This window comes from Ursus arctos, chromosome X (genome assembly GCF_023065955.2).
Source record: "Ursus arctos isolate Adak ecotype North America chromosome X, UrsArc2.0, whole genome shotgun sequence".
NCBI lineage: Eukaryota > Metazoa > Chordata > Mammalia > Carnivora > Ursidae > Ursus > Ursus arctos.
The window spans coordinates 84,266,533-84,293,294 of NC_079873.1; the positions used below are offsets into that span (position 1 = coordinate 84,266,533).

General features: G+C 44.7%; 1 protein-coding gene across 3 annotated transcripts in view; it reads left to right on the top strand.

The window, feature by feature from the left end:
• The window catches only part of VSIG1 (V-set and immunoglobulin domain containing 1), a 39,036-nt gene extending 18,462 nt beyond the window's left edge, over window positions 1-20,574 (top strand). Inside the window, exons 2-8 of one of the 3 annotated variants that reach the window (XM_057313590.1) lie at window positions 375-538; window positions 3,749-3,856; window positions 9,536-9,734; window positions 14,594-14,749; window positions 15,148-15,267; window positions 18,682-18,829; window positions 19,279-20,574. In XM_057313590.1, the coding sequence (XP_057169573.1) occupies window positions 375-538; window positions 3,749-3,856; window positions 9,536-9,734; window positions 14,594-14,749; window positions 15,148-15,267; window positions 18,682-18,829; window positions 19,279-19,618 (1,235 nt within the window). In that variant the 3' untranslated portion in view covers window positions 19,619-20,574. Of the gene's footprint in view, window positions 1-374; window positions 539-3,556; window positions 3,857-9,535; window positions 9,735-14,593; window positions 14,750-15,147; window positions 15,268-18,681; window positions 18,830-19,278 lie in introns of those variants that run through there. The other 2 variants (XM_057313585.1, XM_048213804.2) reach the window with 2 other exon arrangements.
• The last annotated feature ends 6,188 nt before the right edge of the window (window positions 20,575-26,762 follow it).

Sequence of the window (26,762 nt, forward strand, 5' to 3'; positions counted from 1 at the left end):
GAAGTTCCACATCCAAGAAATCTGTTAGTCCTGGGCAAACTGGATTAGTTGTTCCCCATTATTCATGGACCTTTGGGTCCCTGGACAACATTTTAAGAACTTCTGTTTAAGGCCATCCTTATACAGAAGAATTCCCAGTTTGGTGTTACTACCTCACCATCACATAGGATTTGAGTTTCATCACACTGTAATTTGTTAGAAACTCCCTTATGCCCATGTAAATTGCTGGCTCAGCCTTCCTGTACAGTTCATTCTACCTCCTCCTCCTCACCTTGGGTTCCTCAAATAAGATGTCATTGAAAGCGCTTTGTAATGAAAGAGTGTCCTCAGAATGTGAGAGTGTACCATTTTCTTTTTGATGATTATTTTTTCAGGTCAAGTTAGTATGGTGCAGGTGACCATCCCAAACAGTGTTGTGAACGTGACTGTTGGATCTGATGTCACACTTGTCTGCACCTACACCAGCACTGTGGCCTCCCGGGACAAGCTCTCCATCCAGTGGTCATTCTTTCACAAGAAGGACTTACCGCCAGCTTCCGTAAGGACTTTTTTTCCTCAACTATTCCCCTATGGTAGTTCTGACATAAACTGTTGGGGTCAGTGTGTGAAGGAGTGACAACAGTGGCAGAATCTCAGGTACAAAGAGTTTGAAGACAGTTGTTTAGGGAAGACCATCATGTATGTGACGTGGCCTTTGTCCTCTCTTCATATTCAGTTATAGCTTGTTATCTCAAATCTGAGTAAGTCAGCATCCAGTGTATCATGTTTTCTAGAGTAGACAGGAATGGTCCTTCTCCTAGGTGAAATGAGCAGGAGTTCTGAAAGGGCTCCCCCTCCCCCCAGATAATCTCCCTATTATTTCCCGAAGATCCCGGTTCAAATACACATCCTACTTGACCTGCTGATCTCTGTTGAATGTAGTATCTGGGATCTGCCCGTCCAGTGAGCTAGCTCATTGGGCCAGACTGAATCCTGATGGAATGTGACTCCCAGAGGGGTAGAGAAGGGCCAAGGTAGTGATAAACCCTGGGTAATCAAGGGCAACAAGAAGCTAGAGGGTAGAGGATAGGGCAAGCAGACTGAGGTTAGGGGTAAGAGGTTGCTAGAAGAGGGTGGGTGAAAGTCAAAGAAGAATGCTTTGCCTGTAAGCTTATCTATTCTTAGGTTTTCTTCATCTGGCCTTAAGGGTAATTCCTTTTAAAATTAGCCCAAGGACTAAAATTGTATACTCAAAAGAGTGTGTGTGTGTGTGTGTGTGTGTGTGTGTGTGTGAGAGAGAGAGAGAGAGAGAGAGAGAGAGTGAGAGAGGGCGTGCGTATAAGAGTCTGCATGAGCGTGTGACATGTTTGCCAATACATATCCCTTAAGGGAAAAGGCCTGTGGCTTTCAGCAGATTTTCAAAAGGATATATGATCCAAAACAAGGAGTTCAGAGAAGAAACAAATCAGTACGGTTTGGAAGAGTTGGATGTAGTTGAATTGGGGTTTTGATTGGTAGAAAAATGGAGAACGAGTGGAGTGGGCTAGAGGAGGTTGAGGGACAGAGGTAGAGAAGAAGGAGGGTGCTGGCTTGGAGGAGCTATACCTTGGCCAGTGTCGCTTCAGCCACCTCTGGTCCTTTGGAGGTGCTAGATGCTCTCTTTACAGAGGTCCCGAACACTTCTGTAGCAGGAAACACCGTTCAAGAGGTGATTTCGTTAATGCCACCCTCTAGGCAATGTTCAACGTTTTTGCTCAGCACTGGTTATCTCAGACACATGTCTGAATCACTCTGTGCCTCTCTTCAAAACATGGTGGAACGCTAACACTCTTCTATTTATCTCATGGAGAGTCAGCTGACATGCTGTATGTGAAAACGCTTGGGAAAAAACTAAAGACCTGTAAGTTTTCTCCCTTGTAAACACCTTTATCATCTTCAGCAGCAGCAAAAACAGTGATTTTACTGCTTTTTGTCACCCAGATGCCCTGACCCAAGACCCCACATATTGCAATCAACCAAGAAATCATCCCTTTGCAAGTTGCTCTCTTAGATTGTGGATGGCAATAATCACATGAACTTTCTTCCTTTTAAAAATTCAATTTCTTGAATAGTCTTTTCAATGCATTCTTTATCTGTAGGCTTGCGGTCCTTCCCATTTTGCCAGTAGGGGCTGAAATTGGAGAGGCCTTGCCAATATATTTTGAATTATTTTTATGTGTGATACTCAAATCCAGATGTCCTCTACTGCCTGGAAGTGAGGCCAGGCCAATGTGAGTTCAAAAATACAAATTGTTCTTTATGCCTCCTCTGACACTGGAATTTACAAGGCCATCTCTTGGTTGAACCATGTAGTTATGAGCTGGAGATGCAGGGCAGAAGGATCTTGTGACCGGCAATGAGTCTTTTCTAGACCTGGAGAGGCACAGAAGGTGTAGGTGATTGAACAGGGTGCGGCTTGAGCTCAGGACATCTGTTAGAGGCACTTTGGAAAGAAACTTTATTAACAAGTATGTATTTACTGAGTAGCTTATTTACTTGCCATTTGCCTCATTCTTCAAAATGTCAGGTACAGGCAAGGCAAGCAATTTAAGGTATCAAGACTTTTGGGATATCCAAATCAAAGGAGCTCCTCTGCACTGGGCTGCTGATCCAGTGAGAACATACTTCTTGATCTTAAAATATTTTAGATGTTTCTCCAATGCATGAAACCTTTGTTATGCCTGTGCCTTAGTTGCATAGAAGATAGGGTAGGGGAGCGGTCTAGCTCTTGGCTTAGAGACAGTGAAAGCCACCTTCAAAAAGTCAAGCTTTCTCTTCTTTCTCTTTTTCCATCTTGTTTCAGCTTGCTCCAGCAAGGTCCCCATTTCGACCTTCCTTAGGTCTCTACCTCCAGAGAACTGGAGGCTCTCACCTTTTTCCCCACACCCTGCAGGCATGTGCTTCTCTTTGCTTCTCCAGAAGAGTAGTTTTGGAGCACCAGTGGAAACGTCCTGATGGATTTTGTTTCTACTCCTTGCTCTGCTACTTACTTGCTGGCTGGATGACCTTAGACAAGTCAGTTGATCTTTCAGAGGGTCAGTTTTCCCATCTGTGTAATGGGGCTACTTGCCTACCTCCTAAGTTTACTGTGAAGATTAAATGAGATGATGCTTATAAAGCACTGGGAAGCCTTCCACATAGTAGCTATTCAATGACTGTGAGCTATTATTAGTGGTATCATTACTTACCAAATGGTGACTCTGTATCCCATCCATACCCCCTGTGTCATGGGTGCAAGGGATCCAGCACAACAAAGACATTTTTATTGCTGAACAGCTGGGACAGAGCTCTTGGGGGGCACCTGGCCCAGGATTAGTTTCCTGCTTCACTGCCTGCCAGGTTCCCGTGGCTGAAGGGAGGGGTAAGCCTTCTCTAACTGCTCATTTCCCTGAACAGAGAGCTCGCTCAACAAAGAAGTTGTAGACATCTTCAGTTGAGATGGTATTTTTCAAAATGGGATTTGGACCCTATTTCAAATTTGTTTCTTCTTTGAGTACTTCCATGCATTCAGAATTCTGTAGAGTATGTTGTATGCTAATCTAGGGATGGCTGGTGAACATTTTGGGGATGATAAAAAGGGACTGCTGTGCTATTAGACAATTCTCTGATTTATGGGAGTAAGATGTTGCCAGACTGATCACTGAGTGATTTAATTCAACTCCTGGGTTGATGTAGCAATGTATCATGTAGCATTCAGCTCTCAGACCCACCCATTTCTGCTCAAACACAGCACAGCCCGTGCCTCAATACTGAGGGTATGGAGGAAAAGACAGTCAGTCAGTGTCTAAATATGGCGCATGCAAGAGACGCTCGGGGAAGATGTAGCTGGACCTCTCAGGTAAGAACACCCATTGGTGTACTACTGGACCCCTTCATTGTTTGGAATATCTAGGGCGATGGCACCAGCCTTTAGGAGTGGGATGGGATGGTCCAAGTTTGGTGACCACCCAGATCAGCACAGGCTCCTGGCAAAACTGGGACAGTCTTGAGTTTGCCTTCTCACGCCCATGTTTGGACTTCTTTTCAGCCTTCTCCAAAAGGCTCCAAAAGGCCTGCTCTTGCCACAGGCTTGTATTCTTCTCCTACCCCCGAATCATTGTGTTAAAGGAGCAGTTGACTCTAAGGCATATTGTTTCTCCATACTCAGGGGAGGATGTTACCGCTTACTGACTATCCCCTCCAAGGGGTTCCTTTGGAGAATGGGGACTGTGGAAGTATCCCCTAAGTCTTCTGACCAGGAAGGCCAGGATATTTATTAGCATGATCCTCCTTTTACAGAAGCCCTCCTCTTGGAAGACAAGGACAGCTTCAGATGATCAGTCCCTTAGTAGGGACTCTCAGCTGAAGACTGTAGGCCCCGGAAGTTTTGGGTGGTTTGGTGCCCCTCTGATCACACCAGTTTTCTCCTCTTCCACCCAGCCAGTAGCCAGTAAAACTAGAGACCTCACCCGCCCATGAACAGAACAAGCATTGATCTCGCAGAGAATACTTACTCTTCTAGAACATTCGTAGTGGATGAAACTTGTTGCCATTTTCATCTCCTCAGCATACATTTAATATGGACAACTACCTTCCAGAACCTAGGGTCTTGGTATTCTCTGGCCGTTCAGATTCTCCCCACCTGGCCTGTCCTCTTCAGATACGATTATATCAAATACTTGCTGATTGAGGCAGGGTGGGGGTATACCATCTCCTCCCATGCATTTGAAAATGAGGGGGTTGTTGGTGTAATTGTTGTAAATGAGAGTCACTGCTGGCAGTTAGTAGGTGGTGGCTAGAGATGCTAGATGTCTTGCAATATGTAGGGTAAACCCACAGGAGAAAGAACTGTCTGCCCAAAATACCAGTGTCACTTCCATTGAGAAACACTCCAAGCTCTTCCCTTCCCACCACCCCCTCCCATCCAAGTTTATCTATTCTGTATCCCATGGCCTCAGGTGTATAGTCTTGCTAAACCTGATAAATCAATCTAATGCTGAGGTGCTAAGGACTGGTGATGATATTTTATTTTGTTCTCTTCCAAAGAAAATCCTTTAAGCGTAGACTTGTTCCACGCCTTCACCCCAAAGAAGCAGTTCAAATGGTGGGGATCTCAGGCAAATGGCAAACTGGGAAGGGAGTGGTTTGAAGGCAGGGATGTCTTTCTTTTGGTGTTCTTTCCCTTCCGTGTGCAGTCTCAGCCCCTGCCCCCCACTGGAACAGTCCAGAAAAAGTGCGGGCTTGAGACTATTGCCACTCCCCACTCCTCCCCTCCCCCAGCTAGCCCCTTTATGAGTAGTGCAAGAAAGCGAGAAGCTGAAGGGAAAGAATGGGTGCTTTTCTGTGAATTTCCACACCCTCCATATTTCTAAAAGAAACTCACAAAAGCAGCTCTGGAGACTAAATGCGTTTATTAATTCCAACTCAGACTCAAACAGAAAGCAGACTGAATTCTTTCAAGCCTTCTTGTTTATACTCCAGCCTCTGGTTAGAGAACAGTATCACAAAGCTGACGGGGGAAAAAAATCTTTTTGGACAAATCTGGCTCCCAGCTGCATGGCCTCATGTGAATAGGAACTTGGCACCGTAGGAGGGAAAGGCTGTTGCTGCAGCTGGCAAACATCGAAGGCATCAGGTGGCAGGCCCACTCAGCATGGGCAGCATCATGCGTCATGCCAGTGAATAGTAGCAATTGGCAGGAAAGTGTCAGGCCGGAGGGTTGGGATGGAAGGGCCCTAACAGGGAAAGATTACCTAGGAATCATCTTCCCCGCCTATGGCAGGACTAGGAGTGCCTCTTTCATGTATTCGGGGAGAATCAGGAGGTCCGGATGCCAGGTCTCGTTGTAAATTGTGTGACCTTGGACAAATCACTTCCTCTATTGGGGCCTCAGTGTCCTTTTCTGTTATAGAAGAGGATGGATCAGAGGTTGCAAACTGGAGGCCTCTGGGCCCGATTTGAATAGTGGGTTCATGTTGGTTGACCAGCCCAGTATTTTGTTTGTTTGTTTCCACAGTTTGGAAACCTTGTTTGTATTGGCTCTCTGGTTCACCACGGTCTCCACTGTCCTCTGTGATCTTTCCACCATCCACCAGCCCCTCCCAGTTATGTCCCATATTTCTGATATCCATCTGGCTCCCAAAGGGTTGTCAACCTTAGAAACCATGAATGAAGTGATCTCTAAGGTGCTTATAATTAATGTGTCATTATGACTCTTACATATCAGCTTCTAACATCACGGAGGAGCAGAAGGGACCTGGGGGTGGGAGGGAGTAGGGCAGCCAGGAGGGCAAGTGGGCAACAAATTAACAAGTACCACTTAAGGGAACACTTGGATGGATTTTTTTTTAAGCAGATTTGCCACCCTGCCTGTCACTCCCCACCCCCCGCCCCGCAAAGGATGTGTGGCCCACCGAACATCCATGGCTTTTCCTGGACCTCATTTGCTTTGATCTCTAAATTGACAATATACTTTCTTTGAAAAAGTACAAGCCCTGCAGGATCATGGGCTAAGTCTTGGCCATTGTTCAGCTTTGATTTTTCAAAGACTTATTCTTTTGTGGAAAATGGCACCACGTTTCAGGACTTCCTGTGTGATTAGATAAGCAGTTTCAGGAAAACATTTCTATTTTTTTTTCTTTATAAGGACAGTGTAACAGCTTGGACTTCCCCTAACAGAAAGTCCCTCCATCTGTGTGTCTGGCCACTGGCTAGCCCTGGGGACTTTCCTTCTCAGGCCAAGGCCTTTCCCTTTTAGGTGTCTAAAGAGATCCCTTCTTAGCTCCGTTCCTATCCCTGACACCCTTTAGTATTATTTGCGAGAGGGCGAGATATATAGGGGGACGGTGCGAGGAGCAAGGGTAAAAGGGTTGGGGCCCTTTTTGGAGGGAAGTTACAAATCCAGAGCCTCGTAACTTATCTGCTCATTTCACCTGGATTCATGACCAAAGGTGAGACTTTTTACAGTGGCTTCTAGGCATGGTCTAGTCCTGGCCTAAAACACACTCTCTTGGCTCCCTGCTCTGGGCAGAAACAAGGTCTTTTCTCCCAGACCTTCTGGCACTTACTGTGGGCCATAAGCAGGACTGATGTATCTCATTGTGATGTCGCCAAGCCTCAGCATAAAACAGGCTGACTTAGCCCCAGTCTTCCTGGGAGCAGGGGAAGCAGCCAGATGTCAACGCTGTAAAAGGGCTTCCTGGATGGCCTGCAGGCTGTGTTCCAGGTAAGAGTCCACAGGACATCGTATTGTTGATTAGCAAGTAAATAAGCCCAATGCTGGCTAGTGAAATGGAAAGCCTGGTAGCTTGGGTGTCAACTCAGATGAAGGTGGTAGAACTCTGATGAGCTGAACCTCCTTCTGGACCCCTTGAATACTTTTAGTTAATGTTAGCTTTCTGGTTTATAAGTCCAACAAGACCCCTTTGGGGCAAACGTTGGTGATTTCAGTAGGTGTGAATGGACAAATTGAATTATATATGGCTCATTTGGGGCAGGAAAGAAAGCTAGTTGATGTTAGACAACTGGAGGAGAGAGACAAGTTTTTTTCTCCTTAAATATAGTCTTTGAATTTTCCCTCAGAATCTACCTCTGTGCTTTAGTTTAAAACTATAATAGCTTTTGGGATGCCTGAGTGGCTCAGTTGGTTAAGCGTCTGCCTTTGGCTCAGGTCATGATCCCGGAATCCTGGGATCGAGCCCCACATCAGGATCCTTGCTCAGTGGAGAGCCTGCTACTCCCTCTGCCTGCCTCTCCCCCTGCTTGTGCACTCTCACTCTCTCTCTGACAAATAAAATCTTTTAAAAAAATTTATATTGGCTTTCTGTTTGAAGGAGAATATATCTGAATTTATCTTGGACCATATCTTTTGGTTTGCTGATTGTCTTTCCTCTCTCATTATCCTATTAAAGTAAAGAGCACTGGACAAGGAATTAGAAGAACCAGGTTCTAGACCTTTCCTCACTGTTAACTTTGTGTGTATGTGATTTTGCTGTTGTTGTTGTTATTGTTTTTTACCTCTCTGGGCTTCAGTTTCCTCTAGAAAGTGAGGAGAGTGAATTAAATGAATAAGGCCCTTTTAGTAGATGCTACGAAAACATTAATTAGTTCCACTGGACTAGGGAGATACGAGTTTATTAAATAATAAACCATCACTCAAGTGACACACATTTATCTGAAACTAACAAAGAGTGTAGGATGTGTGTATGATGAAGAAACCTCAGGGATCACCTCGTCCAGCGATTCCCAAGCTTCAGTCCTTTATGTCTCATCTTTATGATTTTTGTCATAATTGTGCATCACCAGCAGTATTATTTAATGTCATTTTCTATAGTGACTTGGTTTCTTAAAATTTTTTAAAATAACTGCCTTAGTGTCACCCTAACCAATAATATCCATGAAGTCACAGATGCGATATGCAAGGTATGTGTCTTTGAATAAGTTTTCGTTTATGTGCCACCTAAAATCAGCTTATGTGCCTATCCCTGGGGAATACATCTCATAATTTGGAGGACAATGCTCTGGCTCCTTGTTCAGATGTGGAAACGAAAGGTTGGAGAGATTAAATCACATTGTTTCTCATCACAATGCAGGTCTCCATGGAGGCATGACCGGAGGCCACCTTCCCTATGTCACAGTCAGAGGCAGAGCTGTGCCTAAAACCCAGGTCATCTGACTCCTAGACAGGCCTCTTTCGCCCTCACCATGCTGCTTCCATGGTTGCCATTATGATGTAACTATTCATGATCTTTACTAGCGACGGGACTAGAACCCAGATCTTCCTCGAGTGTGGTAAATCATAGTACTAATAAATGAAGCCTGTGACTTTGGATGAGTCATTTAATCTTTCTGGATTTGAGGGCCCTTATTTGTCTAAATGAAATGATAATTCCCATTCTGCCTCCTGCCACATGGGGAGGAAGGGGGGAGCTGCCACTGACGAAGTACTTCCTAGGCCACGATGAGGGGATGGGACCAGATGATTTCTCAGGGGCTTCTCCATTCTGAAATGTTACTCTTCTAATAAACGGGATAAACCTGAGCTCGCTTCTCTGGAGGAGCAGGGGTGTATGAAAGGAGTACGAATATTCTAACTCTTAGGGAAATTAGATAGTCCTGTAGTCTCACTGAGAAAAGTGTAAAAAAAAAAAAAGGTTATAAAGTGGGGGGAAGAATGATGGTTTCGGCTTTCCCAACAGGCATTTGTGTTTTATACAGTGAGTTTCCTCCAGGTGGGCACCTCAGGTGAGCATCTTGATCTAGCCAGACTCAGCCCTTGAACCCTCTCAGCTCCAGCTGTTTACCATCTGTGAGATCAGCATGCATCCCTGCTCTGACGGCACCACAGAAGTGCTGTGCGCCCACATGAGCTCCCCACTGAGACCCGCCTTTGCCATGGGATCTGTTCCATGCCGGAGGGGGTGGGTGGGAATATTGCCTCTTGCCAACAAAGGTATCGTCGGATGGAAGGTCCTTCTGGGTAGCTTATCTTAGCCCCGGACACTCTCCAGTTCTCATTTCTGCCATTTTTCTGTCCTAGATTTACTATTCTGAAGGTGGACAAGCTGTAGCCATCGGGCAATTTAAAGATCGAATTGTAGGGTCCAACGATCCAGATAACGCATCTATCACCATTTCGCATATGCAACCAGCAGATAGTGGTGTCTACGTCTGCGATGTTAACAACCCCCCTGACTTTGTTGGAAAAAATCAAGGCATCCTCCAAGTCAATGTGTTAGGTATGGGCAATTTTTTCTGTTTTTTTTTTTTCTCTTCTTGGAACAACTTAGGACCCTCGATGAGCCAAGGCAGTGAATTATGGTGCTAATTAAGTCCCAGGGGGTGAATATCCTCCCTGCTCCTTTTCTTGTTGGGGAAATAGAGACACACCACCAACCCAACCCTTAGAGTAATACTGAGAAATCACTCACAAAACATGTTGAAACAATTGCCAAACCAAAAGTGCTGCCAAACCGACAGACAGCAGAAGATGACCCAAACCTCCTGGGATCCGCGTCTCTGAAGGGAGGAACGAGGACAGATGGGACGATGCACCGTCCCCACTAAATGATCACTAGCAACTCCTTCGGAGGGAACCTCTGATGAGAGCTAGTCCTAGCTGGGGGAGACAATTGTCCATTTATTATCTCTCCTAAGCCAGCTACAATTCCCACCATGAACTCATTCTTTTGAGTAAAGGCAGGAGGGTCGCTTTTAAAAACGTTAGTATTATCTGGAAAAAAGGACCACAGGTTAAGCCGCGGAGGAGAATTTATACACAGATATTCATTACGTGACATTCGGCAAGTCATATCTGCTTTTCAAATGCACTTGGAGTGGTTCATTTATACAGTATTTACTGAGTGCTTCCTATTTGTGCCAGGACCCATGAAGTTTACAATGATGGAGGCATGGTTTCTGCTCTTGGAGAATTCATAGTTTTGGGAGATGTCTAGCACTCCTTCCAATCTCTGAGAGGACAATGGGAGTTTTGCTCCTGTCTGGAGGCCTAGCAAGGTCTTGTCTGCAGGCCTTTGGAAGTACTGAAGAGAGAGAGGAAAGGGCTGTCAACCCTCCCCGATTAATCAGTTGAGCTAAGGGCTCTCCCATTTCTAAGTAACTCCAAACGGAGCTGATCTAGTCATTGTTCCTTTCAAGCTGTGTACATCCATCACAGGAAAGGAGGAACTAGATCAAACCAGGAACCTGATAATTGGGTGGCTTGGAAAAGCAGCAATTGGTAAAAGGTGCACACCTAGGAGAACCGTCCAGAGTTGTCCGAGCTTGCCCCCCAGGTGAGGCCCCAGATGAGGTTTGCCACTGCATCTACCCACCTGGAAAGGAGGGAAAGGTAATCAGGAGCTGAGTTTTAAGAGTGGGGAGCTCGATCTTGCCTTTATTTTGCTGAGCCCAATGCTAGGCATTGGGGTACAGGGGGAAGACAGGAGAATTACACACAAGCCCTTTCCTGGGAGAGTTGATGTTCCAGTTCGGAAGATGAGTCATTTACCTGGGAACTAAACAGTGCAGCACAGACGCTAGGAGTCCGAAGGCTTAGGTTCTAGCCCGTGCTTTGCTACTCAGTGGCCTCAGGCACCTCAGTCCACCTTTTTCTGGCCATTTTGAGATGGAATTGTAAACCCCGTCTTCACGGGTTTGTTATGAGGATCAAACGATAGACGGAGAGTCCACATTCAAAGCACTTGAGGGATTAGTCCTCTCTTGGTTTCCTGCTGCTCCTGGGCTCTGGGTTGTCCTGACCAGAAACAACCTAAATAAGCCAAGCCTCTTTATCTCTGAGCTTCCAAAAAGCTCAGAGATAAAGTTAGACAGGAAGGTTAATATTCTTAAATTTAAAGCTCAGAGAATCCTGTCAACTTCTATAAGAAATTGAAGGTCATTTCCTCTTTGAGTTGCTTTCCCATGAGTCTTTGGGTCACTTGTTCCCACAATGACTGTCACAACTTTTCCTTAAGCATCCAGGATCCAGGCAAGGTAAACGGCAGAAGAGTCTGTAGATTATCTTGTTTGGGAACTCTCACGAATTCTATTTTTATTAATTGGGATAAGAACCAAGACCTTCTACAAATATTTGCTTTCTGGAAATCTTGAGCCTGGTAATTTTCTCTAAAAATCGCAGAGGCTGTTGGCAGTTCTGAAGTTCCATGGCCTATGAGTGCCTATCCTGCTTGTCCTGACTGAGGGGTGGGGTGTGGGGGGTGCAGGGGGGTAAGGGAGGCCAACTGTGGGGAGACGTGTTGATATTTCCTTAGCGACCACGCCAGGCATTTACCAGAGACATGCCATGATGCAGTGATGGATGGAGATCCCATGCATTCACTCCTTCATGCATAAATTCATTCAACAAACCCTGACCACACGTGTGGTTCCTGTGCTACGTAACAGAGATGGAAAGATGTAAAAGATAGGGTTTCAGCCCTCCAAAGTTTTGAGAATAGGAGCTGAGGTGGCAGGGCACAATTTAGGTGAAGGAAACAGCAATGAGCAAAGGCTTAGGTGGTTTGGACGACCGTTCATTTGACAGGCTTCCATTAGGTATGACGGCCTTGGAAAACTGCATCTCTGAAAAATAACCAGGTAGAAGTTTGAATAATTATTTTGTATGCATTTGGAATGAGCATCATATTCCTTCTGTGATTTGGCACCTAAAAAGAAAATGATGAATTTAGAGAAGGCTTGGGGACGCAATGAAGCGTTTTCATTGATTTTCTGAGGTGAGCCTCTCCCTCCCACTCCCATTCTGCTGAAAGCAATAATGCTAAATGGGAGATCAATGGCTTTGCCAGTAAAACATCCAAGTTCTACTGGGGACGTTAGCTGGATGAAATGTCAATTCAATCCTGATTCAGTAGTTCTAGAAAATATATAGGTTTGGGATATGGTTCAAAGTGATACGCTAAGTGTTTTGTTAATAAAAAATAAAGGAAGGAAACTGTGTTCAGAAAAAAAATTTAATTTTCTGTTCAAATTCTGTAAAGGCTGTCAAGTCATCATGGTTTGAAATAGACAGTATCTCATGTGATGGTTGCAATGGACTTCTGGTTAAGTAGCCCAGCTTAGGGTAAGCAAATCGAATGAGATGTCTGCACCCGAGAAAATCAATGGTAAGGAAAAGAGAATAAAGAGCTAAAGGGAAAAAATACTTATTTTTAAAAAAGATTTTATTTATTTATGTGTCAGAGAGAGAGAGAGAGCACAAGCAGGGGGAGTGGGAGCCAGAGGGAGAAGCAGGCCCCCCACTAAGCAGAGAGCCCAATACGGGGCTTGATCTTAGGACCCCGGGATCATGACCTGAGCCAAAGGCAGACACTTAACCGACTAAGCCACCCAGGCATTCCGAAAAATACTTATTTTCATTTAAAGCCACCTGTTTAGAAGACAGGGATGGTGAAGGGTTTCAAAGGGTTACAGCCATCTCTGTCTTCTTGATCCTGTGTACAGCGGGCTAGAATATAAGACTGGAAGATCGACTTCAGTAGAAAACTATAAGATGTGGCAGGAGAAATTAGTCCTGCCCATGGGCAACAGCAATTCCACGTGCAAGGCACTTACAGACATCTAAATTCAATATGTTTGGATTAGTTGGAAGTCAGACGGTCTCTGGTTCACATTTACACACATGGGTCAGCTGAGGGTTGGTGAGGTTAGGTTACTTGCCTAAACACCTCTAGAGGAAAGTTGCAGAGAGGAGTCTGCCTGGACCCAGCACTGTGCTCCTGACTGCCGCCTCCAAGGTAAGAGCATTTACGGTACAACTAGCCTAAGCTAGAGGACCTGGGGGTCTTCGGAGGGTTTTATACCTATGTTAAGATAAGCAAGGATGAGTCGGTAAGTACTGAAATTCGGATTATTATCTATATGTAACACACAGCTTAGAATAAGCTGTGAGCAGTAAGACGAATGAGGAAATTCAGATCCTTGGTTTCCCACAGGACCCATCCACGGAGATGTTTCATGAACAGCTAAGATTCAGTATGTCCCCAGATGATGGTATCATCGCCCCTTTCTCCTCCTCCCTCCATCCCGGAAAATCTGCCCCTCCCTGGTTTATCTCGGGATGGCATGTACCCAGTCCCAATCAGAAACCTGGGAGCCATCCCTGCCTGCGCCCTCTTCCTCATGCCCCCTATTCGTTGGGCCACCAAGTGCCATCGAGTCTATTTCCTTGAGACCTCTGGACTCTGCCTCCTCCTCTCCCTTGCTTCAGGCACCCCCAGCGTGCATGCAAACTGTCTAAAGTAGTAAAAATGACCACCATTCTTCCCCTACTTAAATTCCTTCTGTGGTCCTCCTGCTCTCTGTATCAAATACATGAAATACAAAGCCTTCCAAGCTGTAGCCCCTGCTGCTCTCTGGCCTTATCTGCTGCTACTCCCCTCACCCCACTTCAGACGTTACTTGGGCATTTCTGGTGCCTAGTCCAGTGCCAGGCACACCAGAAGGCACACAAGTCAATGCTTGTGGAGTGAAAGATGAATAAAGATTTTGGCTTTGTGTAGCACACCCCCTTTAAAATGGGCTTCCCCGACCGATGAGGAATGCAGGCCAATTCAGACCCTCCAATAATTTTGGGTCACCCACCCCCAGAGAAATAAATGTCCAAACGTGACTCCTAAAGGAAAAGAAAAATATAGCATTGATAAAACAAAGATTGTAAAAAGAATAAGTAAGAACTTAATCTCAAAGTATCTAAGGGTTCTATTTTCCTTTAAAACTGGGCTCCAAAAGTATAAACTGTGACTGTAGTCATTTAGTGTTTGCTTACATTTGGCTGTTTTAATAAAGGCATATTTTAAGACACAATGCGGAAATTCATGGTCATGAATCTGGGGAGGGAGGCAGACGGCAGAGATGCTGCTAGAATCCTAATGGCCTGGTGCCTGGCAGATCCTTGAACCTGAAGTGCTCTACTCCCACCTGGCGGTACAATCGGAAAACGGTTACATGAAGTTCTTAAAGCTTTCAAAACTGAGCGCCCAGCAGGGTAGTGCACAAAATGACAGTAGGAAGTGGCCGCAGATTGTGACAGGTTGCAGCTCCCCCTGCAGCATTTTTACTCTGTGTCATTGCCTTACAGTCAAACCTTCTAAGCCCTTTTGCAGCATCCAAGGAGTACCAGAGACTGGCCATCCGATATCACTTTCTTGCCTCTCTGTTCTTGGGACACCTTCCCCTCTGTACTACTGGTATAAGCTCCAAGGTGGAAACATCATCCCAGTGAAAGAAAACTTCAGTAAGTCCAGCCCTCCGCAGCCCCTGGCAAGGCCTGGTGTGTGTGGTTGGCTGACGGCACGCGTGTGGGGCTGGTTGCTCGTCTTTAGAGCTCAGTCTTCTGGGAAGGGTGGGGGGGGGGCAGATCTCCCAGCAAGAAGACTGTGGTCTGGTCTTTTCCCCGACCTCTGGAAGTCAAGCCCGTTTCTGGGTCACTCAGAGGCGGCGGGTATGGAGGAAAGAGGCATGGTCCCAGGTGGGCTACCTTTGGAAGAGTTCAGAGGGGTCTAGTGGGACACTGGACAGCTCAAGAAAGGGGGGCCAATGTGAGGGAGTGGGTGGGCACGGAGTGATTGGGCTACAGTGACATGATCTGTACCCCCCATAAGAGATTTCAAGTCTATTTCCTGTTTTTGACAGACCCAGCCACTGGGACTTTGGTTATTGGAAATCTGACCAGTTTTGAACAAGGTTATTACCAGTGCACGGCTAGCAACAACCTTGGCAACAGTTCCTGTGAGATTGATCTAACTTCTTCCCGTGAGTTGATCATCCGACTTTAACGCACTTTCTCCTTAAGTCAAGTATCCTGGGCCTGCCAACCAAGTGAATTAATTAGGATCCCTGCTTAGTCCTTCCTGCCTCTCTGGCGATTTTGGTGGTTTATTTATAGGTTGATATGCTGAATTATTACCATCCTAATATCTAATGTTTACACAGTACTTAATATGTGCCATACGCTGCCTTAAAGCATTTACAAAAATTTTGTTTAACCCTCACAAAATTTCTAAAAGTAGATATTACTGCTTAATAAATAAAACAACAGCCCCACTGATAATACCAGGCTGGATTTTCTTTGTGATGCTCTTGGTGAATCCAGGGGAAACCGGCAATCTGTGTCGAACACGGAGCTCGCAGACTTTCCAGTGTTTCAGTAATTCATTAAGATCTGCCTCCAATAATAGTAGTAATAATCACACTTGTACCTACAGTCACAGTGGCTAATATTTGTGGAGCACAAATTAGGTGCCAGGCACGTGGCCAGGTGCTGTGAGCATTACCTCAGTCAATCGTCTAACCACCCTGTCTAGGAGGCACAATATATTGTTAGCCTCATTTTAACTGAAAAGGAAACTGAAACTCAAAGAGGTAAGTGACTTCAAGGTCATCCAGTTAGTGACTGGCAGAGCCAGGATGCCTTTATTTTTATTTTTTCTAAAGATTTTATTTATTTGTTAGAGAGAGGGAGGGAGCACAAGCAGGGGGAGTGGCAGGCAGAGGGAGAAGCAGGCTCCCCACTGAGCAAAGAGCCCAATGCCGGGCTCGATCCCAGGGCCCTGGGATCATGACCTGAGCCCAAGGCAGATGCTTCGCCCACTGAGCCACCCAGGCATCCAGCCAGGATGCTTTAAACCACAACCTTCCAGTTCAAAGGTGCTTAATTACTAAGCATAGACTTGAGGACCTGGAGTTGTCAAACAAGGCCAGTTGGGGGCAAGCTCTCACAAGGGATATCTTGCCACACCTTTTATTTTTTTAAAGATTTTGTTTATTCAAGAGAGAGAGCATGATGGGGAAGAGGAAGGGGAAGGGACAGGGGCGGAGGAAGCAGCAGACTGCCCGCTGAGCAGGGAGCCTGCCGTGGGGCTGGATCCCAGGACCCCAGGATCATGACCTGAGCTGAAGGCAGACGCTCAACCGACTGAGCCACCCAGAGCGCCCCTTGCCACACCTTTGAATGATCACTTAGTAACACTTAGGATCATGTCATCTATTCATTATTCCTAACTCACTTTGAATCTGTGACTCATACGCACCGTATCCAGGTGGCCAGTTCCCTTGGATCATTGCTCTCCTATGAAACTAAGCTTTCTTCCTTTCGCTTGTCCTGTAATCAAACATTTTCCAATTCTGGGTTGCTTCTTCAATCACCTAATTTCTATTCGAAGGTGAAGAGACGTCTTTTGGGTCTTCGTCTGTGGTCTCATCCTCCGCCTCGTCCCTCGGTCATTTCTGCTGTGTATCTCTGTATCTTCCCCAATCCCGTTTTGCCTTTCCAGAAGTAGTCACGCTGTACCTGTAGAGACTCAAGAGTTGTACTTGAGTCTTGCTTCCCCTCAAATACTCTTTTTAAATGATGTTGGCATTTGGTAGCCTGCTGGCCCGCCTGCCTGCCTTCCTTCCTCCCTCCCTTCCTGCCTGCCTGTCTCCCTCCTCCAAACCTTAACTGGATATCTACTCTATGCCAGGAACGCTCATAGGTGATGCAGATGCAGAGATTAATAAGATCTATATCTTACTTAGCTAGAGGAACAAACAGTAAAATGTGTTAAGTGCTAGAATAGCCATCTGTACAGGGTCTCCAGGACACTAAAGGAGAAACAATTAATCATGCTTATAGAACCAGGGCCAGCTGTATCAAGAAAGTGCTATTTGAGCTGGATCTTGAGAGAACTTGCAAAGCCTGTTTCTTTATCTATAAAATAGGGATGAAGGTGAAAGGCAGCTGATGGATGATGACACTACAGCAGCAGGCTTAGAAGGGCAACCAGTCCATGCTGGGGGAGGAGGATGGAGGGTTCCAGAGGGATGTCTCCAAGGGAAAAAAATCATAAGAAACCAATAGATTATCTGATGGGTTTACATCTACGGAAAGGAGTTTTAACAGTTTTGGTGGAGATTTGGGGGGTTAGTAGTAATACGTGTTTAAAAAATCGCCAAATGAGGCAATTATTAACCTCAAAGACAAATTTTAATTGTACAGGAATCATAATATGGGGGCGACTGGGTGGCTCAGTTGGTTAAGCGTCTGATTCTTGATCTCGGCTCAGGTCTCGATGTCAGGGTTGTGAGTTCAAGCCCTGAGTTGGGTAAAAACCAAGAATCATAGGATGTACTATATGTTCTGCAGCTGTGAATGATACTTACATAGTCATAATCCTGTGACCTTTGATGTCACCACAACTTGTGCTCTGCCTACATCCGGAGAATCCGGGAGTGGGGTGGAGTAAGAAGGCAATCCCCACTGTTCCAGGGTAGGAAGTCATCAAAAAATGACAAACATTGGAAAATTCAAACAAGCACAATAGAAACATGGGGGCAAATAGCAGATGATTAAAGAAAAAGAGTTAAGAGTGGTTGCCTGTAGTGAATGAGACACAGAGACGGGGAGGAGCGAGGACAGGGACTGCTGCTTCTTTGCTAGAAGCCTAGTAGAACAGTGTGACTTTCCAAGTCATGCACACGGATCCCTTTAATCCTAAGAAGTTGAAAAAATGACCAGGCAACTCAACTAGCCCCTCATCTCAAAATATAAGACGTCCAGCCTTGTTTGAAGGGAGGTGGGTGGGGACGGGCCCACTGGAACTCAGGCAGGGTCTCCCAGGGACAGTGGAAGGGTGTTCAGCTGGATCATCGCCCATTCGTTGAGTTTTTCCATAGACTGATCGAATAAACCAGATGCCTGTTTATGGAAATGGGCATATCCTTTTCCAGTGGCCAGAATGCATGAGGCTCCTTGGCGAGCATGGCATCCGTGGGAGAGGTTTTTAGGGACCGACTTCACCTGTGCTCCAGTAAGCCTGGTGAAATGCCCCTGCCTCTAACAGAGGTCCTTTCTCCCGTTACCAGATTGTAGCTCTGTGGTGTTTCTTTCATTGATCAAGCAGATGCCCACTGAAGGCTCACTTCCCTCAGCCCCGTTTTGAAAGTGAGCCCCGTGCCCGCCTCCCCCAAGTTGGCATATGTCTTCTTTATGTGTTATCAGTGTGCATGGCTGAGCTCCACAGTTGAGCCAGGGCGAGTCCAACTGGCAGAGTTCTAGGGGTTTCCAGCCTATACAAGTCATCGTCCGCACCCCGTGAGGGCTCCAGATATTCCAAACTGGTCACAAATGTGCACGTGTGAGGCAAACAGTATGTTCCACTTTACCAACCAGCTGCTTGTTTCTTCCAGATCCGGAAGTTGGCATCATCGTTGGGGCGCTGGTGGGTACCCTAGTGGGTGCTGCCATTATCATCTCTGTTGTGTGCTTCGCAAGGAGCAAGGCAAAGACAAAGGGGAAGGAAAGGAAGAGAAATTCAAAAACCAGCACAGAACTCGAGTAAGATCTTACTTTGTTGTCTTTACTTGCACGCTGACGTCTGTCGGGCGTAGCTCTCTCGGCCAGCTCTTCCTCAGCGCCCTCTTTAGACCGACATAACAGAGGTGTCTTTCTGCTCCCCCTCGCTGCTTCTCTAAAAGAAGGGTGGCAGCAGCTATCAGTTCCTGACAACTGTGTGCCAGACTCTGCTCTATGCTTTATGTCTATCAACTCGTTTAACCACCTTTGGGATACTAGTTTTTCTCTCTTGGACTCTCATTCTCTTGTCGAGACCTAACCTCTCTGGTTGGGAGAGAAGACGAACGCGTGTTCTGGCGGGGAGTCAGAATATCAGACATCACAGAGGTCCTGAGCAGATTGGAACCTGTGGTCGCTGAAGCTACGGAGCCTAGGGCTCCGCATGAAATGCTGAACCCTAACTCGTTCTTCCCTGGGCCTTCTTCCTGCAGACCAATGACAAAGATAAACCAAAGCACAGACCTCGAGGCAATGCCCGCAGAACACGTTATCCAACTAGAAGCGACTCTGCCGCCTTCTGGCCATGAGAATGCCCCCGAGACCCTCCTGGGGCCAGATCACGAGCCCACCCCCGAGCCTGAGCCTGAGCCTGTCGGGGAGCCTGCCCCACAGCCTGCCCCGGCGCCAGAGGCTGGCCCCGTGCCTGAGGTTGAGATAGAGCCGGAGCCGGAGCCGGAGCCGGAGCCGGCGCCCGAGGCGGAGTCGGAGCCCGAGCCCGGGATTGTCATGGAGCCCTTGTGTGACAGGGAAAAGGGAGTGAATAAGCCATAGGCTGGTAGCCTGAGTGCAGTGTTCATCAGTGAGGGACCCATCACTGGCGTTTGGAGTTCAGTTGCCCTAACCAGTCTCCCGGCACGGCCCTGTCTTCTGACCCACCCTCTTCTGACAAGGTGCTCCTACCATCGATACAAAAATAAACAGGTCAAGATGAATGCATGGGTTCCTGCGTTACTTACACTTTTACTAACATGTACGCGTAACTAATGACAAAGCAAGTGATTTCTACTTCGGTTGACGGCGTTTTGCAGCGACATCTACACTGTACTTCGGAAAATCTTATTTCTCTATTTTCAGCTACTCTGTTATATTCCACATGCACACATGACAAGGTGGCATTCATTGGATTCAATATGATTCTTAGGACCCGTTGTCAGGCCTTCCCTAATTCATTTTCACATTGGCCATGAAGACAAGAATTGGCCAGCATTCTCTCAGAGACTGGGGGAAAATAAATCCTCAAAAATTCCAGAGGAGAATATGTAAAGGGTACATATTAAAACAAGGTCTTAAAATCAGTGCTTCATTTATCATATTAGATTTCCCAAGGAACCACCCTGCTATACAGGATCTTGAGCATAGCAAAATTTTTAAATAACCTAATTTTTCAATGCAAGATAATGTACACGCAAACAATTCCAAGTAACATTTTCCATCGGCGACTACGACATGTTGGTATCATGTGGGTGATGTACAATTTGGCTTTTAATGAGACATTAAGTTACCACCACGTCTGATGCTATCTACTTTAGAAGGGCCAGAATAGGAAACTGTTCTAAATGAACACTTAAGATCTGTTTTAGATAATCCGAACTAATTATTTAATCTGTTTCACTGTTGGATAGTCCACATTAATAGATACCATTCTTGTACAAATGCTAAATATTAACTAACATGCTAAAATGTTTCTTCCATCGATCATATTTTCCCCACATTCCACCTTGAAGAAATTTATAGGTAGACTTTTTCATTTGTGTAATCAGATTTTAAATCTTATTTTGAGGCTCAATAAATAATACTCAATAAAATCGTATTTGAATGATCCTAAGGTCAATCTTTTTTTTTAAATTTTTTTATAATAATTTTTTTTTTACATTATGTTAGTCACCATACAGTACATCCCTGGTTTTTGATGTAAAGCTCGATGATTCATTAGTTGCGTATAACACCCAGTGCACCATGCAATAGGTGCCCTCCTTACTACCCATCACCAGTCTATCCCATTCCCCCACCCCCCTCCCCTCTGAGGCCCTCAGTTTGTTTCTCATAGTCCATAGTCTCTCATGTTTCATTCCCCCTTCTGATTACCCCCTTCTTTATCCCTTTCTTCTCCTTAAGGTAAATCTTTTATTAACGTTATTTTGACAAATACTTCACGTACAATAAAGCACACACATTTCAAGTGTACCATTTGATGAGTTTTGACAGACATACATGCCCATGAAACCATCACAATTTAAACAGAGCATTTCCATCAATCCAAAGCGTTTCCTATGCCTGTTTGTGCAATCCCACCTTCACTCCGGCCCTAGGGACCAGTGATTTGCTTTCCATCATTAGAGATTAGCTTTGCCCTTTTCTTGACCTTTGTATAAATGCAGTCATACAGTCTGTACTTGTTTTGTCTGACTTCTTTCCAAGGTGAATCCTTTTTAAATGAAGTAATGAATCTCTAACTTATTAGATCCCGATTTTCATGTAGGGGATTTTCTTAAGCTGAGAAGCCCTTTATACAGAGAACGTACCTACACGCTAATTGAGATAGGGCCTTCATCAGCTTTAAGGTAGATTGAATTTAACATTTACACTTGTCTGGGGCCATTGAGAGAAATAACAAGCTTTTACTCAGGTATTTTCTTTGATGTGTCAATTTTCAGCCAATTGTAGGGATTTTTTGAAGCATCTATAATTCCATTCACATGAAATATATTGTTATGATACATAGAGTGTGATGGGTCCAGTAAGCAAAATGATGGTTTTAAGAATGATCTAATATTTAAAGATTAAAAACTAAACACCAGCAGTGTAAAAATCTCAATTACCAGAACACCAAAGTAGCTGGAATTCACTTTCCTCTCCCACTTCTACACTTAGAGGCAAATCAGAAGAAAAGAGACTAATATAGAACAGTCAATAGCTGTACCCCCAAATTTCTGATGGATCAGTGCTGAGCAGGAAGGAAGTCACTCCTGGTGATCTTACAGAACCCTGTCCTTATTAGCATTGTTCTGGTCAAAATACTGGTGAATAGTTGGATTTAGTGGTTTTCAACTTTTGAGGTCATGGATCACCTTGAAAATCTGTCGAAAACTCTGGACCCCTCTCCATTAGAACACTTATATACACAAAGTGTCATGTACAGTTTTAGGTAAATTACAGACTCCCTGAATCCAAGATTAAGAACTAGTGACCTAGATAAAAACACAGAAGGGACACTTAACAAATGTGTGGATGCCTTCCTCCTGGGGAGAACAATTACTATGTTGTATGACTCAGGACAATCTCGAGAGCCTGGAAGCTGAGCTGAAATCAAACAGGAATGGAGGGGAAAGTCCAGATTTAAAAATATAGAGTACATGTTGCCCATGCAGAAACCTTAGCTGGGCAAGGCTGGGAAGGCGAGGTTACTCTGAAGTGGTATCTTTGGATCTCTCCTTTCAGTGCCCTTCCTGGCCATCTGGCACCTTATTTTCCAAACACCCAGGATTCTCATGCACCTACCAGCTCAGTGACCCACTCAGCTCTGCAGCCCTCAGGCAGAATTCATTGCTCAGGACCTACCTCTACCCTTGGCACCACTTTATTTTCTACAGATTTTATTTATTTATTTGAGAGAGCGAGAGAGAGAACACACTGAGTGGGGGGGGAGAGGGGCAGAGGGAGAGAATCTTCAAGCAGACTTCCCGCTGAGCGCAGAGCCCGTTGTGGGGCTCGATCTCAGGACTCTGAGCTCATGACCTGAGCCAAAATAAAGAGCTGGACACTCAACTGACTGGGCCCCATTTTAAAAAGCAGCTGTTCTGTGACCTGTTCTTGTCTAGTGACCACGATCTTTTATCATCCGGTGATGATTTTTGGATTGATAATGAGCTAGCTCTCTTTTGAGTATTTACCTTTTGAACGGAGACTCTGGAACACAGGGGATTCCTTAATCCAGAGTCTAAATGGTGGAATTTCAAGCACTGGAACAATCCGGAGGGGAGCTATTTCTGGAAAAAGGAACCTTCTTGCATCAAACCATGTGGGTTATCATCTACTCTACCTACTTGTAAGGCCACTCGGGCTGAGTGCAAGTTTCATCTCGGTCTCCTCAGTCTTCTATTAGCATATCCATAATACACCATGTATTTGTTTGTGATAAATCCTGAGACCCTGTAAAATATGAAATAGTAACAAAATTTTCACTAAAGTTTACTTGGGCAGGAAAACGGGCTCATGTTAAAGAGCTTTCCAACAAGCAAAGGTGGATCAGAAAATAAGTAATGGAATGGGTCATTACCCACACATTCTGATTACACTTCGATTATTTCAGCATAATTCTCATTCAGAGAGGGTACCATCAGATTTATTTTGCCGTAGAGAGTTAAAATTTAAGTGGGTGTTCCCCAAAGCCGCCTTGGGTTTCTTTTTTTTTTTTTTAAACTTAATCAACACTGTTTATTCACTTTTATTGAAAAGATAACATTTTAAATTTTTCTGGAAAAAAAGAGGAAAAAAAACCTAGAATGCCATCTTCTTAAGTCAACCACTACCTTCATTTTAGCATAGTTACTTTCAGTCCTCAATTACGTACAAACTTAATTTCTGGCGATATAATCAAAATGCATATTCAATTTCAAACATAAGCTCTAGAACAAATCGAAAGAGAGATAAATAAATGAAAGTTTTCAAAAGCAAGCTTGCTTTCTTGCTCTTTCTTTCCTCTTTCTTTTTATATATATATATTTTTTTATAATAATATTTTTTATTATATTACGTTAGTCACCATACAGTACATCCCTGGTTTCCGACATAAGGCTCGATGATTCATTAGTTGTGTATAACACCCAGTGCACCATGCAATACGTGCCCTCCTTACTACCCATCACCGGTCTATCCCATCCCCCCACCCCCCTCCCCTCTGAAGCCTTGGGTTTCTTAACCATTCACTTCTCGCTATGCCAAAAGATTTCCAGGAACTTGCCTCATCTCTTTGTTTCTGCACTTAGCAACTAGGATATGCTAAAATCAACAGAACAGCTTTTTGGCTGTAGGTCCTTATTCTACCTCAAATTCATCTGTTTATTCAGTCATCCACCGGCTATTTTAATGGACTGAACGGCTACTATGAACCAGGTACTGTGGCAGGTGCTACGATGATGAGCAGAATCAGAGCTAGCTCTTGTCCCCGAGGAGTCTACAGCCTTGCTAAATGGGACAAGTTCTTGCCTGTTATCAACAGTAGTGTGCTGACAGCAGGCAAGAAAGGCTGGAATTTGTACTGCACGGGAGAGGGCCTCCAAATTACAGGGGTCTATGAGGAAAAGGGACTAAAACATAGTGATTCTTGACCAGTAGCTAAGAAGTCATGTACACTGATATCTCCAATGGCCTTCAGAGTACCAGGTGACCTCTGCCTCCAATACACACTGGGAAGTTAGTATTTGCAGCTTTTACCCTGGAACTTTGTGTAACTTGGGCTTGATGTGCTTTCACTAAGAAAAGCTAGAAGAGCTACGAGGGAGCTTTGAGAGAATAGCACTCGACCTTCTTCAACTGCAGCATACCCGAGGGTCATAACACACACAGTGGCCCACGCCTGGTTATGATGGGGTGGAGGGGGGAGATAGTAAGAGAGTTACCTTCTTAGTTGGGGAGACAGGAAGGGGTAAACATGGTTTAAAATTTGGATCATTCCTACGTATCCCCACCCAATGCCCGGAAGAGACTCCCTGAGTGACAGAGAAAATAACCTGCCTGAGATTATACCAAATCAACTAGATCTCAGTGTAATGCTCTTTCAACAGCAACAAATTAATTTCAATGAAACAAACCCAAAGTTGTAGTAATAAAAGATTGTTTTACGATGTCTATGGGCTGGAAACAGGTTAGAGGGTCTCATGAAAGGTTCAATCCAGTCAATGATCAATAATCTTGTCTTTGAAGCTTTGGTTTCCACAAGAAAAAACAAAACAAAGACTTAGGGGATGTTAACGAAGGTTCCAGGAAACCAAAAACAAACCACCAAAGTAAAGAAAAGCAGGCAGGGAAGGCGGAAGGCGTGGGGTGTGGGGGAGGGGGAAGGTGCTACAACTCTCAGGTTATTATCAAAATGCCACAGTGCTTTGCATTTGGTCCAGTTTTTGACTAGGGGCAGACAGAAAATGGACCAGGATCCAGGAAAGCTAGATTCCTCTGGCTCTGGGTGTTTTTCCAACTGTAAGATGGAGATGATTTTTTTCCTTCTTAAAGGCTTCAGTGGAGAATGGCTTATAAATATTTATAAATGATATAGCGTGGTAGAACTATACTGTTGTATAACCACATCCTCCTGATAATTGGTCCAATATTCTTTTTTCTCTTGACCAGGGAGATCCTTAACCTTTTGGGGAGTCACAGATCCCTCTGAGAGTCTGGTGAAAGCTACAGAACCCTTTTCCCAGAAAAATGTGCATACAATTTTCTGCAATTTCAGGCAGTCAGAACTGTGAAGCTGGAGCCATAGAACCCAAAGTCAAGAGCCCCCACATGGTATCACACCTGCCCACAGACTGACCTGGGGGCTTGACAGTGTAATACGTTATGGAAACAGAAAGTAGCAGACAGCCGTCGTGACTTCACTGTAGTTGATGCAGTTAAGAAATGGGGAAATCAAAACACAGGGGTCAGAGTTAAACTGCGAAGTCAAAGATTATGAAGTAAAATGCTGATTTACCCTGAGTATCACAGAAACTCAAACTGTGGATTCCCTCCAACAGATACTTACACTTTTTTTCCCCCACTGTTCCTATTAACCTGCATCTTTCAGCTTAAATTCAGTTAAGCTTTACAACTGAAATTCTCATCTTTCTTGAGTTCATTTGGAAGCAACTGTAAAACCTGCTAACCTTGAATCAGCTTCATCTCTACTGGGTTCCTATATGAACAGATAATCTGATCAGTACCCAGGGCCATCAATATCCTTATAATATATAGTTCATATTTATAAAATGCCAATAGCCTACAAATTAACTGAGGCTTGGTTCCATCTGTTTCTTTTTTTTTAAGATTATTTATTTGACAGAGAGAGACAGAGCCAGTGAGAGAGGGAGCACAAGCAGGGGGGAGTGGGAGAGGAAGAAGCAGGCTCCCAGCGGAGGAGCCCGATGTGGGGCTTGATCCCAGGACTCCGGGATCATGCCCTAGCCGAAGGCAGACGCTTAACGACTGAGCCACCCAGGCCCCCCATCTGTTTCTTATTAAAGAACTAGGACCAGTTTTCTTTCACACTCACAAAGCCGATTACCTCAGACACTAAAGTCAGTGTTTGTGAGAGTTAAATGCCTTCAGACCTAACAGGCCCGATTAGATTAGATACTTTACTCTCTGTTCACTGCTAAAAACCACTGGAAAGAAATTATTTCCCCTCTCATCAATTCCACCCCTGGCATTCAATGGACAAACATTTCGTTGCATAAGAAATGCTTCCTTGATTACTACTTGTGAAGATCAGCACTCCAAATATTTATGTAAAGGCTTTTTATATTACCAACCACACCGCTCGTGTTTGCAGAACTCCTCTCAGCTGCTGGCCGTGAAGTCTCTGACCCACAATTAATGCAAGTTTGTGGGCTCACTAGGATCACTTATTTCAAGCAATATTTGCAGCATGAGATTCAAATTTAAAAAAATAATTTGTGGAGTCACTTGGAGTTCATTAGATTTTATGACCAGCAATCATTTACGTTGTTTCCCTAAATTGAGATCAAGGTTACACTTATTTTCTTTTGCTCTGCATTTAATTAGCAATTCAGAAGATTACTATTTTTAAAGATTTCAGCTGCAGCTCAAGCTTCGCTAATTTTATTGACTTCAGAGCTAGCAAAAACAGAAATGTCTTTTTGAAGGACTTTGAGGCTTACATGGGGTGTCTCACTGATTTGAAAGACAAACTGCGAGA